The sequence below is a fragment of the Desmodus rotundus genome, chromosome 8 (genome assembly GCF_022682495.2).
Source record: "Desmodus rotundus isolate HL8 chromosome 8, HLdesRot8A.1, whole genome shotgun sequence".
Taxonomy (NCBI): Eukaryota; Metazoa; Chordata; class Mammalia; order Chiroptera; family Phyllostomidae; genus Desmodus; species Desmodus rotundus.
Genome location: NC_071394.1, coordinates 70,692,201 through 70,707,422, shown reverse-complemented (window position 1 = coordinate 70,707,422; position 15,222 = coordinate 70,692,201). Strand labels below are relative to the sequence as shown.

Genomic DNA, 15,222 nt, shown 5'->3' with positions numbered 1-15,222 from the left:
AAACAAGCATTAAGTCCACAGTATTTTGAACTCAAAGATGTTTAGTATATACTCCTTGCCTTTTTTATGATCCAGTAGTTTGGAAGTTTTAATGCTATTTACCAATCCACTAAGTTGTAAGTGCCATGAAAAAGGCACAATGTCCTGTCTTGTTTATTTTTGTATCCCCAGTGCCTAGCATATCATAATTGTTCAGTAAATAGAGTAAGTCAATATCCCGAACAGTCCTTACCTCAGCTATATTAATGCCTATTAACTTTCCTTTCAGGTATCTAGGATTAAAATAACATGCATGAAATATGGGGGACTCTTGGGAGTATCTTCCAATCCTCCCCCAATGACAAGTTTGAGTGCTCACAACCCACGGAGGACAACCTGGAACTTACGCTTCAACACAAATTTGTTCAGCTTGGAAAATATTTTTATCACCTGAACTTCCTTCTTATATTCCTGAACAAGAACATCCTTAGAAAATAATTAATTGAAAAGTTCATTCCGTTTTTAATCTGGTTCTGGCAAATTGACTCAGAAGTCAGATAAACAGAGCTCAAGTGAAGAAGGCAGATTTGTTTTCCCCAATGTAGTGTGACAAGGAAGGAAGGTCAGCAGACAAGCAGGAAACTAGTAAGTTTGGACAGTGTTAACACCAACTAGTAAGTTGTTAACACCAACAACTTGCAGAACCTCAAACAACTTCAGCTGGACCAATAGCTCGGGAGGAAAATGCCAAAGGCGGATCACTTCATTCTCTGCCATGTGGATGAATGGATACAGTCAGCCAATGGAAGTACCATTTACTAACTCTACAGGAGCAAAGTATTGAACTGGGTGCCTAAATACGTTACCTGCTTTGAAGAAGCTCTATATATTCCTGTCTAAAGATAAGAGAGCTGGAGCTCAGAGAACGTGAATGACTTACACAAGGCACAAGCTAATGGGATTTCAACCTAATAAAACAAATTCCAAACAAATCTCTTTGCATCATTGCAGTTTTCTTTTTTCTGTTTACCAACACCCAAGGCTAAATTGGGTGCCCCACAGGGTTTCAACCCAGAAAGAATCCCAGTCACCCGCCAAAACCTCCAAACCTTTTACCAGGATATGTAACATTCTGCTCAAGAAATCAAATTCCATCTTCTCTGCTCTTCTCCTTTCCAATCCCTGGTAGAAGCATTTGCAAACACAAATAGTTAAAGGTCACTGGTAAGAAGCAAAAAAGGGATTTTGCATGATCCATCTGTGCTGGGATAATCCAGAATTGGCTGTGAATATGCTGAAGAGCCTACACTACACCAGTAATTCTTCTTCACCTGCCATCCACAGCAGTCAAATGTGTTATTTCTGTACATTCTTCAGAGAAGAGTGTTAGGCATGTGCATCTACAGATTGGGTACTCAATGAGTGAGACAGAAAAGCTAATTTCAAATATAAATTTTTTAATTCCAAATTAAATCCTTGAGAAAGTAAGCAAGTGGATGGTGTGCCGTAGTTATAAACTGATTTCAAGTCAAATCCGTTTTTGTGGAACTTATATGAAAAAGCAGATTAGAAAAATGCGTATTTTTTCTACATAAGGTATGGAATGAAGGAACGATTGCTGATTTTAACAGTCAGATTTGGGGATCTGGCTGCAACTTTGCCACCAAGTGCTTAAACAAAGTCTCTCTACTGTCTGGGTCATTTCTTCATTTGTAAAATGAAAAGGTTGAACTAGATCATAGATGTTTTTCAATTTTTTTGTTAAAGTTGTAGATCCTTTTAGAAACAAGCTCTTGTAAGACATCTCCAAAGTATTACACACAGGAGTCTTTCCTCTCCATCAGTTCAGCCTAGTGCTGGGAAAACAGGCCGGAGCTACACCACCTTCCACGTCTTAGCTCTGTGACACATTGTGTGACCTTGGGCAAGTTATTTCACCTCTCTGAACTTCAGTTTCCACATGAAGAAAATGGGGGGCGACAATAATTGTATCTACCTCATAGAATTTTGGGGAGAAGTAAATTAATTAATCTCCTTGGATGGCATGGAACTCCACGTTAGCTGTAATTATTGATGTGATAGCTACGAACAGAGCCACACCACGTCAAGGGCGTGTCAAGATGCCAAATCTCTGACTTTCAGGCAGTAGCAAAGGCTTACAGAGTGTCACTCTGCACCGGTTTAAAGGGCTTCGATATGGCTTTTGCGTATCCAACTTTCTTTAGCAGAGGAGCATCTATATAAAAAGATAAAAGTAATGTTTATCCCTTGAGAAAAGCAGAGAAACACAAAGAAGTGCTTACTGTAAGTCAAGGAAATAGTTATTTTAGCAGGGAAGTTGGGGCGGTGATTGGGAGGGGACTCTAGAAGGGTGCTCCTGAGTGGCTGGCAAAGTTCTATTTCTCGACCTGGGTGCTGTTTTAAGAATGTTCTCCTTATAACAGTTTTCTAAGTTACACATTTTTGGGGTAGTTTTTCCAAATCTTTGTTTTATTTTTACAGTAAGAAATTTAAAAAAATGATGTTTCATAAAACAAAATGAGTACATAAGTTATGCTTACTGGTTTCCAAAACGTTAACATCTTGTCACATAATACACGTCAGGATGAACATGTTACTTTTTACTACATTTTAAATACATATTTTTTACAATAGGAGCTTTGTTTGCAGTATCTAAAAGTATTTCTATAGAGCCAACCACCTGGAGAACACTCTTTGAAAGACAAAGACTTCTGTTAAAATTTTATTTATGAGTTCATGAATTTTTAAGATACATTTTGAATATCAAAGTCTTGTCCCCTATAACTTGCTATCTTCATGAAACCCCAATTATTTTTTGCCTAAAAAATGCAACATTGTTTTAGTGTTTAACCTTCATTTCCATCATTCTCCAGTAAGAGTGAGTCACAAAACCCAACACTTTCCTAAGACCTGAAACCTTCCTCTAGGTCTGTGCTTTCTAGAATTCTCTATGTGTGAAAACAAATGATTTAAGTTTCCTGAGTGAGGGAGGAAAATGGGCAGTAAGAGCTTGTCCACATCTCTGAGGCTGGGAGGAGCACATGTGTAACCAGACCATCTGTACAAACGGTACCAGAGTTCAGCATGCTTGTGATTAGAAGGACTTAGGATTTATGCTTGCTAGTTAAATATGCCTATGATTTAAAGTTATTTTCTCTGGCAAGAAATAAGTTAGTCAGCATACAGCCTAGCCAGATGATGGGAAATAGATAAATATTTCAATGATATACATTTTAACTTGCTGAGACTTGTAAACACTACTGCTTTCTTTTCTTCCTGTGACAAAGCACCTATACTCCTGTAGGATTCCAGCGATTAAAGAAAAAGATATTCATTAGTGAAAACAGTTAAAAGTTCTTTAACAACAATTACTACACTAAAGGAATCACTGGTGTTGGCCTCTAGAAAGCTGCATCTCTGTAGGAAGACAGAGCCCATGCGTACAAAACCACCAAGTGGGTGGAAAGTGCAAAAAGTGCATGGAAACCAGGAGATGTGAAGTCCACACATTAACTGCAGCAGCGATCACCCTCAAAAATGAGGAGATGCTACCAAATCTTAAAGTCTCCAGAGTGTTATCCCCTGCCTCTCAATGTTTTCAAGAAATTCACTGTGTTCAAATTAATTGAGCATCATATACATAACCTTGAGTTGCTTGTTTCTACAGTGATAAATAGGAATGTCCAAATGAATGGGAGGAATAAGAATTTGCTGGTATATTTTTCTTTGTTCTTAAAGGGATATCTTAGACCCCAGAAAGGAACAGTAAATTCACTTTGTTTGGCTAAGTGGGGCCGAGTGAATCTTATTGATTGAGGGGCAAATTGCAGGTCAAAAGAGAAGCAAGGGTAATCAACTTATTCTAAATGAAACCATTCTTAGTAAAGGGTAAAGAAAAAGAATTAAACTAAGTGAAGTGTATTTTCTAATAGACTGAATGAGCCCTATCACCAAACGTGTTCAGCAGGGGAAAGTAATAAATAGAAATAGCCGCTTCCCGTCAGAGCAGCACAGACACCACGGTGCACGGAGCACCACACGCTGGGGCAGTGGAACAGGAAGTCTCTGTGTGTGCCGGGGTAAACAGTCTTGTGACAACCACCACGCGTACACTTGGGATTTAACTGAGATGAAGCAATGTGGTTAATAACTGCATGAAACTTTAAACCCAAGAGAGGAGAATGACAGTTCTATACTATAAAACCCAGTTACAGATTGAGAATTACTGGCGCTAGATTAGAAAAGATTAAATTCTACGAATTCATGAACACTTAAACCCCACAAAGTTTTAACTTCAACAAGGAAGGAACACAAATTCATGGCAATATATTGGTAGTCCCAAATCAGAAAAGTGCACGAACTTTTGCATGAAAAATCTAAACATTTCCACGATACACATAAATCACTGCATTCTCAAGTAAGAAAAGTATAGCCTAGTCTTACCTTATAGCTGCAAAAAGGCTGGAATAAAAATTACTGACTTATAGAAGCAACTTTCACATGTATCTGAACATCAAACACAACACACAATATAAAACAAAAAATAACTGGAACAGAAAAGTTTTCATTCTGACCTTAAAAATCCTGAGCAAATCACTGGATGAAGCCAGATCAAAGGGGAAATTCCACCAGCTTGGAGCCATATGCGCAAGGGGCCCACTGCACAGGGCACAGATGGTACATACAGCTGGGGGAGGGGACCACCGCAGATCCAAAACATAAGGCCAATAAACTGGCTTCAAATTACGCAGGTAAGACAGTTCGCAAGAATGAATAATTTTGAAGGCAACTAATAAGATTTTAAATTTGAGCAAATGGTGCAAACTAAAGTGTGCTCACAAGTTTAAGCTCTGAAATTCCTTTGTCATAATTTAAATGAAACTGAAATCTCAGTGAGGATACATGCAAAGGGATGGTGACTTGTTATTAAACGGTTAATGAAAAAATAGTTAAAACTTGTTATAATACCATACAGTGATTGTAAGCCTTATTACCTGATTAAAGTCTGAGAAATTTGGGAGGAATTTAATGTAGACTTGCAAAATTAAGAGCTCTACTTAAGGAGAGAACCCCTGTAAGTTTATTAAAATGCCCAAAGTTCCCTAATATTCTCCACTTATTATAAAATGTAAAATGCTAAAATTAAGTTTTCACCTTCTTAAACCTTTAATACAAGTTGCCTTTTCATATGTGAAAAAGACAAGAGCTACTAATTTTCTTTGGAAAACTCAGAAGTACTCATTTACTTCATACTAATTTCTATAACACAAGGTTGCTAGTTTAATAATTCCCAAATAAACACTTGCTCCAAAATACAAGCTTAAGACAAATCCTCTGACTTGAACATTACAAGTTGAAATTTTCATAACAAAATCTGGCATTTCATTAAATGAGTCGATAACTTTTTTCAGTCAGCAACCACAACATTTAACACAGATTCCTTCAACCTCATGACTTCTGAAGGACACAAGAGCATAGAATATCCAGAAGGCTATTTTCAGGGGATATTCTAGTAAGGGACATTCAACACACAGATATGCAATGGCAATCTAGATTTCACGGCAACGATGAACAGGAAAATACTGACACACAATGACTTTGCTTATCATTCACACAGTTTAGGGAATAGTTATTTGATTTTTTTTTGACACTTCCATGTATTAAAGAATCCCTCCAGTTTAGTAAGAGCTTTGCTAAGTTACATCTACGAGTGACAATTAATTTTAGTAGAAATTCACTCCCAGGCTACTTTGATAGTCATTTGAACAGTTTTGCATTATTTTACATGCAATTTTATAGCTCTGTAACGTTCATTTAATGTTGTTCAATGATGCTGAACCCAAGATGCCATAAGACGTTACAGGAAAGCATCTACTGCACATATGGAGTAACTACTTTTTCTGAACATTAATTTCTGTCCTCTTAACAGGCTGAGAAAAGCTACCACTCTGTATGAAAGGTTTTATGCATGGACTTGCAGAGATGGGCTACCTGTCACTGCTTGTGGCCCTAGCCATAAAGTGTGGTATTTAAAGTACCTATTTACGAGCATCAGCTCAAGTCTCAGTAAGAATGGCTTTCTCTGGCCTTCCTAACGCTGCTGGCATTATACATTCCAATCAGGTCACCAGAGCGAGCTGGGGACAGGGAGGATTTCCTCATTTGTCCGTGTGAGGGTTGGATATAATCAGGGATTCTCAAAATGAGGTCTGAGAACCATCCATAATAGCATCACTGGGGAGCTGGCTGAAAAGGCAGGTCCACATGTAACACTCCCCGCCACCCCCCCCCCGACACTGAATAATCAGTTCTTAGGTTGAAGCTGAGAAATCTGCATATTGAGTCAGTACCCAGTGATTATTCTGCATGTGAAGGGGTGAGAAGCACTGACAGATGATCTCGAAGGTCCCTTCCACTCTAAAATTTTAAGAGTCTGTGAGTCTTCTTTTAAAAATGGTGTCCCGCCAGCAAAATGAAAGTGTCCATACAACAGCAGAGGGCGGCTTTCAGCCTAAGTCATGTGTTCTTAGATTTTCATGTGACATAAAAATAATAGAAAGTACAAACAGAACAATATAAGTCAGATGTGTAAGAAGCCTATTTTGGGTTTTTTCCCTCATGGGAGAAGTAGAGGAAGAACCCACTCTAATTACTACACTGGAGCATAGGTTCCCAGGGGCTTTTCCTGCACCTTGCTTCCTATCTTTTTCCTCTTCACCTTCTGACTCCTCTCAGCCGTTGAGAAAAACCCAGGCTTTCTAAATCCCGAGTCACCAAACTCTTAGGTAACTTTTAATTGATCTGAATATATTCTTTTAAGAAATAAACTACTACAGGCAGTCCTCTACTTTTATTTCTAATAAGTGAAATCTTATAGAAATATAGAATATACAAAAAGTAAACAATAGGCATATTTTTAAAAACGGAGTTCCATATTCAGAAAGCTAAAAGAATCAAACTGCAATTTTACTTCTCCCTTTGGGCACAATGTTTGAGGAAGTATTTCCTATATGTTACTTTATTTCATTCTTTCTCTTCATAACTGCTTAAAGGCTCAATGAGAGCCTAAGATTTGAGATATTTTAAAGTACATGTGGAGAATTCTATCTCGATGTATTTTATTTGGTATAGGAGAGCTGAACTTCCATTTGTAATATCTACTTTTATAAAATCACTAAGAGCAAAATGCAACAGACTTTTAAAATAATTACACAAACATAGCTGAATAAATTATGCTGCTGAACCAAATTACTGGCTGGAAGGCAGCGCCACCATGTGATCGCTCCAAATGTTGTCAACTTTGTGTAAGTCTACAGGTGGGGCCCTGGCAGCAACACCCGTGTCCTGTCACAATCAAGCCACTTTCAAACACCTCACTGTTAATAGCACTGCAGAGTGAGAGGGACAAAAAAGGACTGTTTGTAACAAGGAAGTCCGATTGTGCATGCAGTCTTCTCAGTGGCCAGACTGGATCAGACAGTTAGTGTTTGACAGGGTGACCTGTTGGGGGGTTGTGTTGCCAGACTTTGTGTACCCTTGGTTTAAGGACTCACAGACTGGATGCAGCCTGCAGACTTCAGTGTCCAGCTCTGTCACTTGTTAGCCCAATGTCCTTACACAAAGGATAGATTTAGTGAAGGTTCTGTGGGTAGATTGTACATTATGCCTAGTGGAGCCAATTTTATTCAAAGCTTCTTTCAACTATAAAGTCTTGTACCTACGTGCATGAGACAGACAAGCTAACAAAAAGAAGAAAGTTGCGAAGGTTACACTCAAGTTAAACTCCTTTAAAGTTTTTAGGTTTTTCCCCCATCAGTTGTACCATAAATTTAACAGTCACATTATATTAAATATGTATGTTCACTGTAAACTCTCCCCTCATTTCAGAAATGTAGAAAAGTGGCAGGCATTTAAGGAAATGCAATCTTTAACTAAGAGAGTCAGCACTTTGGGAGTACTTCCAAAAGAAAATTCAAATATAGACAAGTTACCTTCAATGAGTATTATTCGATCTTATTTAACAAGTGTACTTTCTTAACATAAACAGTTAAGCCTCTAAGCTCTCACAACCTAGGGAATAATGGGAAGTGAAACACATATTGGTCTCACAGTCCCTGGCTCTGCATCCCAGCCTCTGAGGAATTACAAGGCAAGAAAGTGAGCTCTTTGGCTTCTGTATCTGTGTGGAGAGTTCAAGCTGTACCTGCAAGGGGCTGGCTGGGAAAAAAACCCAGGATTCTACTGACAGGTCTCACTCTCCCCCGCATCAGCTGAGATGGGCGCACCACCCTACCATGACAGTCACATGGCCCACAAAATACTCCTTGTGTCTCAGAAGAGTACTGGATTATTTAATCCAGGTAGGTAATGAGAGGTTATAAAATGGATTAAATTAGTTTAGCTCATACAACATCTCTATGAACTAAATATTCAATTAAAGCAAGTTCAAAAGCAAAATCTGACAAAATCCTCTCTTAAAGTAATTTAGATTCTAGGTTCTTAACTTAAACAAATTAAATCCTTCTCACGGTTGTTGTTTTCCACAGGGTCAGAAATAGGAGCACAAGTCCTCTGGGATAAAAATCTACTTTGTGTGTTAAGCCATGTTTCAAGATCATAAACAATATAAATTAGAAAACATTAATGTGAGCCTGACATTCCTATTTATTTTATTTTACTTCAATAGCTACATACATGCAAAAGTTGAACATGTCATCACAATGCTTTTAAATAAAGTTCAAAAATAAAAATACTTCAAAAATCCATTTACTTATGGAAGTATATATGACAATTACAATGAAGATAATTACATGCCTTTTCTAATCTATCAGAAAAATACTATAAATAAGAATTTTAATTCAAGTGCAGAATAATTTTTAACTCTTTCATGAATAACAAAAACAAATTGGATGTTAGTACAATGTTTAAAGAAACAAGTTCCAGGCTTTTGAAAAATGGGTCTGATATCCTTATACCTCACTTTAAAATCACTGAAGAAACTCGAGTTTAGAAACAAAGCATTTTTGTAAAAAACTATGATCATTGTTATTATGGTAAATGTGGTTAGTAATACAAGTGAAGGGCACAACTTTTATAAATAGATATTTTGAAATTTCTTTCAAATGTTTGAAGAATTTTATTTACAAACACAGGTTGGAGGCTTGAAGTACCTCTGTATCTCTCTGCTGGTCAATACTACTAGATGCAGGGGTGTCGAACTCATTTTTACAGGGGGCCACAGGTAATTTCAACTCCTTAACAGTTAAGGAGTAGTGACATCTATATAGTCCCAAAATTCTTTCGGCCCTTTGAAGGCAACCGCGAGGCTGATGTGGCCCCCAGTGAAAATGAATTTGACACCCCTGTACGAGAGGAATTAAAAATTCTGGGTTCAGTGTAGTTCTGAGCACTTGGCCCTTCTGTAAAATGTATACACATGCATGAGCAAACCTGACTCCAAAAACACCAGCAGGAGGTGGTGTCTTCAAAGGACCCATCTCTTCCAGGTGGGAGCAGCAGGAAAAACAGCAGGGTCAAGGAACAAGTCTCAGTGTTCCCAAGGGTGGCCAGTTCCTTATACTAAAACCAGTATTTCTTTGGTAACATAATATAATTTTTATTAACAATTCCAAAAATTAATGTTAACAGAATTCACTCCAAGTTCAACTTGGTGAATGTTCACATTCATCCTGGAAAGGAGATTTAACTTCCTGCCCCTAAATGAAAATGGCTGCCCATTTTGCAGGGCTACTGATTACTGGATATGACATACATTGTGAGCAGGAAAGGGGGTCATTTAACAAAATGTGTCAAATTGATGTGGAAAGCCCTAAGTAGGCACACACATCCAAAATTTGGAAGAAGCTTAATTCAAATAATTAAAGTATTCCCTTCTCTTTAAATCAGAAGTATAAGGTTTCTTATTTGTTGAAATCCCTTATTATCATTCTAAATCTTCCCTTGAAAGGGCCAAACTGAAAATCTGGTTAGAAATATGTTCATGGAATCCAAACCTAGAGTTTGATTTGTATCTTCATACTCAACTCTGATTATAGTTTTCATATTAGGCAACCCTGCAATTATTTTTCTTTTATAACTAAAAAATAAGTTTTAAAAATAAAAAATAAAAGATATGTGTGCTGTCAGTGCAAAATCTGATTAAGTATGGTTTTCTTTTCTCTAGGACAGAAAAAGCAATGCCCAGTGCATAGTACGTAGGAGTGTGTCACGACAAATAATCAAGACAGGTTTCACCAGCTGGTTTTCCTGCAAGTGCAGCATGGTTTTCAAAAGCAGTCCTGTCACAATTACGCATATTCTCATTAACTAGGTACAGTACAGCTACTTAAAAGAAAACTGACTTCTGTGCCTCAATGAAAGGAGAGTGTACAAAACAATAATTACACAAAATAAGGAATTTAAGAGGGGGAAAAATTAGAGTAAAGAGAACACAGAAATTAGAAAGCAAAAAAAAAAAAAAAAAAGGCAAGCAACATGACACCCACAGTCTCCCACCACCCCACCTGCCACTTTGAGTCCTAATTGCCCAATCTGCAAGGACAGAAACCCACGCTAAATGGACCAGCATCGGACTTCGGCAAGTCTTCTCTTCACTCTCCCTCCTGTTAAGACCGTTTCCAAAACCAATCAGCAAAGGACAAAGAATTCTTTACAGAGTGCAATTAGTGTTTTCCACGTCCACCTTCAAAAGCATGATGCTCTTCATGGGCTAAAGAACAGAAAAAAACAAAAAAGAAAAAAAGGAAAGAAAACTTTAAGCAAAGGATGGGGCAACCTTTCTCTAAGGCATCTCATTCAGTTTCCCCAAATGTTGGCAAGAACTCAAGTAACTTTTTGTGCTAGTAACTGTTAGCTAAGGTGTGCATTTCCTGAAAAATGTAATAATGAAAATTAAAAAGGAATAAATAAGCAATGGGCACGCTGCCTATTCCTTTTGCTGTGCTGGAAAGGATGAGTAACCCGACAAGCGGATGAAGAGAATGCGTTGGGCTCTGAACAAATGCTGTGGGGAAAATGCGCCCCCCGGGAATGCATGAGTGGGGAGGGACCTCATGCCACCCAAGACAGGGCCATTCACAAGTCTATTTTTAAAAATAAAATAGAACAAAAATAAAACAAAATAAAGAACAACACAAGGGTGCTAGCAGTTATGTCTCCCCATCTCTGAACACCCTCAGTGGGAAATGAAGTTTCATAAAATTGGTAGGTCTTTTATCTTTCCCAAGCATGTTTTCCCCCCTCCCATCTCTATTGTCCAGCTTGCAAAATTACAATTTAAAAACTCTAGAATAAAAAATTACCAAAAACGTTTTTCAAAGTCTTAAAATTTTTAAAAACCTGGATGTGGGAAATGAGAGACCTATGAAATACATAATATTTCCTCCAAGGCAAAGGGCCAAGATTGAAGATCTACTTTCTGGATTTGGTTAACCATCACCATGAAACAAGGGCAGCTTCTCTTCTCTCAAATGGAAAAGTCTCTGTGGCTTGGGTCCGGTAAAACCAAAGGCAACTCAAGATCCCCTGAGCTTTACCCCCTACTCCCTACACCATCAGCAGTGATGTCCTAGGGCACAGGTGGACTGGCCTATTTCACCTCTGAAACCCCTCCCAATTCTCTTAGGTTTTAATATGGACTAAATTCTTCAGACTAGTTGGGTGGGGGGAATGGGGCCATCTTCCCTTCAGAATCATCCTGGATGTTCACCCCACCGTCTCTCTTCACTTGGATAAAACATTGGGAGAAGCACCCCATAAGTAACCTAAGAGTGGACTGTAATCCAAATTAATTTAATTGAACATTTTTCACAAGGGGAACTTTATAAATATTTCCCTTTTTATGCTCTTTTAAAATGTTTTTTAAAGGAAGATTTTTCAGGGCAGACACCAAAGAAAACCTGGTCTGCTCTGCAAAAATATACACAGTGCTGCTGGTCACATGGGGAAGCCATGACCTCACAGAAACGCTCCCCTACGAACAGTAAAAAATCCATGGATAGAAACTAGCCAAAGACTGCATTACTCCTAAGTGTGAGGGACACTGAGGTGCTATGGCGGATGGGTTGTGGAGATAGCATAAGAGAGCATTCTAGGGAGAGTCTGGGAAGCAAAAGGAACTCTGTTTCCCAGGTGAGCCTTGGAGGGAATATAGAAATGCTCTAATCCAGGACTCAGCAAACTTACTCTGGAAAGGGGCAGAGAGTAAGTATTTCAGACACTGTGGGCCATAGGGTCCCTGTGCCGTTACTAACTGTGCCACGGTAACATGAAGCAGCCATAGACGATATGTACACAAATGGCCATTGCTAAGTGCCCACACACCTTACACACATAAGTGAAAACCATTCTAGCTGCAGCCCATACAGAACAGGCAAAGAGGGGGCAGATTTGGCTTGCGGTTCACAGTTTGTCAACCTCTGCTCTAAACAACTGTCACATCAAAAAAGACATTTGTCATTCAGCTGTTCTGAATAACCTAACAGAATTTGGGAAGAGGGGTTTCTGTACATTGGGAGTTTCTTGGTCAAATAACCAATCTTTATCCAAATCATATCAACAGCCCAATCCTCATCCACCCTGCCGGAGAACCTGCTGTGCCTCCTGGCTCTGCACTCTGTGAATGAATACTTAGACCAGAGTCCTAGGAACAAGACAGAGTGAAAGCATGCAACTGGCCATTTCTAACTTACCTCATCCTACAACTGTTCCTTATCGTGCTGTGAATAAGATTTCTGCCCAAACCCCAGTTTTCCAAATCAGTTCTGCAGCATGTGGTACATAACCCTACTGAGTAAAGGACTGCCTGCTTTATATAAAATAAAGAGAATTGCTTCTTTTTATCCAATTAAAATTTTTATTTGAATAATCTTTGAATTTTTAAATGTTAATTTATGCCATTAAAATATGGATTTCTACTGAGGCCCGTAGCCAGTTCTGCATTACCCACAAACTTCATGATGAAATCTGTCTTAGGGTGTCTATTCAGCTTCATTCACTGGCTAAGCTACAACTTTCCACTTCTGTTTGGCTCCCCCAAGCCCCCTTGCCCATCACAAAAGCTGAGCAGAGGCTCATCCTTGTTTAGTCTTGCCCGATGTCCTAAAAACCAGCCTAAGCACTCTGTGTGCTAATCACCTAATGAAACACTCATATCACGTCAAAACTGCTGCCAACCAACATGTTACCTGGAAATGCAATCATACAATTTTGAAGCAGAAGGGACCTTGGAGATCATTTAAGACCAACCTCCTCACTATGTAGATGAGAAAGTAAAAGGTAAGAAGTTGTGACTTGCTCAAGGTCACACTGTTGAAGTGGGGAAAAAATCCAGAGTGCCTGACTTAATAATTCCAAACTGTTTTTCTCCTCTTTTGAGTGAAATGTGGAGCAGGTTCAAAGGTGGTAAAGAATGTTTTGGCCCAGTTCATAACTGGCAAAAAACCACACTTCCTTCCAGAGACTTTTGGCTGTGGCTAGTCTTGTGGAGTAGAAGGAAGAAATTAATATCTGGGTTGAAAATACCATTAATGTTCTCCCTAAGGAATGAAAATTCTACCTACAAATGTGCAATTTCCAGACTAAGAGCCAATAACCAACTTCTGCCGTGCCATCTTTGTCTCTTATTTAAATTGCCATCTAAAATGTAGAACCTTAAGGACCTCCTGAATATCTGCAGCACCAGCCGAGTCTCACTGCTAAAATCCTAATCACTTGGCGTGATTGTGTGATTTCTTAGAGAGAGGACTTAGTTTTAATATTCTCCATCATGCTAAGACAATCATGAAATAAAATTTGATTTTTCCCCCCTCACTTTAGCCAAGGGCCTGAGAAAAGTGAAATGGTAAATGAAGTCTATTTCAGCAATTCTAAGATACACACCCCGCACTGGCACCCCTGAAGTCAACCTATCATAGTTTAACTGGGAGCCTTGTAGTGTTCTTTTTTAGTATTATTACTAAAAAAATACTTACTATCAAGGGCATTTTAGATTCAATGAAATACAGCAGTGAAAGAAAACTGGGTTACCGACTCTTAGACCAGTTTGGGAAACAGGGAATTTGTCCTATGTGTGTGTGGCTGCCAAAGCTCCTCTCTATTTCATTGTTGAAAGTGTAACCTGAAGTCTGATCTACCAAACACTGGCTTAATAACACTAAGCTGTTTTCATTATGACAAAAATGACTTTTTCAAAAGAGCACACAAAAGCAATGAACATGAATCATGATGGAAACAATAGGTCCACACACCTATTCATACTTTTAACAGGCCACCACTGTGCCCAAGTTCTCCTTCAGTTCTGTGTCACAGTCACCCGTAATGAGGAAGCATTAGCATTTCAGCAGAACATTTAATCACCGCTGTGCTCAGAAGAGTTCCTCCACAAAGAGAGATGTTATATAAACATAACATAAAGTCCTGTTTGTGAAGGCATGATTGAGTTTCTACGTTCCCGCTCATATAGTAACATTTTTGTTATTGTTGCTTCAAATACAAGGTAATTTTTTTCTGAGAATGACAAATTTAAGATCAGTTTTAAATTTTTGAAATGATAAATACAACATGTATCTCATTTTCCGATCCATGCACTTAGGCAACAATTAAATCTCATTCTAATTTGAGACTAAACTTTTTTTTAAACACTTAAATGTATTTTATTGAAATATTTTCTGGATTTTAGAGTTTCAAGTGATTCTGCCTTCACCTCATTTGCAACACAGTTTCTATTTTTAAAAGTATGATCCAATTATCTAGAAAGTAATAACTGAAATGAAGCACTTACGTTTATAAAATACTGCTTTAAAAGATATGTGGGGCAGAAGTTCATAAATCTTTTCTAAAACGGTAGCTTCACCCACTAAAGAGGCATTTACGTTCCAAACTTGGACCACGTCGTCTCGGTCCCGAACGCTGACGCTGACTCCTATTACTTCGTCATCTAAGGGGAAGGCAGAAAAAAAAGAAATGAGTGACAATTTCAAGTCTGCCTGCATTGTTTATTAAGCACTTATTATTTAATCTGTAAGTTATAAATAAGGTGATAAAAAGAAGGTGGCACAAGAGAACCCATAATAAATACTTGTTTCTAAGGAGAAATGTTGGACAAAAAGCAAGTTATTGGGCGGAAGCTTCAACAATCACATCACACTTAAGCAGGGACTTAGATAAACAAAGTGTTCTAGCCAAACGAATTTTCGAGGTAAG

The 15,222-nt window shown here is 38.3% G+C and overlaps 1 protein-coding gene across 6 annotated transcripts in view; it reads right to left on the bottom strand.

Moving 5' to 3' along the window:
- Positions 1-15,222, bottom strand: part of EIF4E3 (eukaryotic translation initiation factor 4E family member 3) — a 170,496-nt gene that overhangs the window by 80,000 nt on the left and 75,274 nt on the right. For 4 of the 6 annotated variants that reach the window (XM_053930436.2, XM_053930435.1, XM_053930437.2 and 1 more), the window contains 2 exons: positions 14,801-14,956; positions 8,647-10,729 (listed from right to left, as the gene is read on the bottom strand). In XM_053930436.2, coding sequence (XP_053786411.1) covers positions 10,683-10,729; positions 14,801-14,956 — 203 coding nt within the window. In that variant the 3' untranslated portion in view covers positions 8,647-10,682. Of the gene's footprint in view, positions 1-8,646; positions 10,730-14,800; positions 14,957-15,222 lie in introns of those variants that run through there. The other 2 variants (XR_008427562.2, XR_008427561.2) reach the window with 1 other exon arrangement.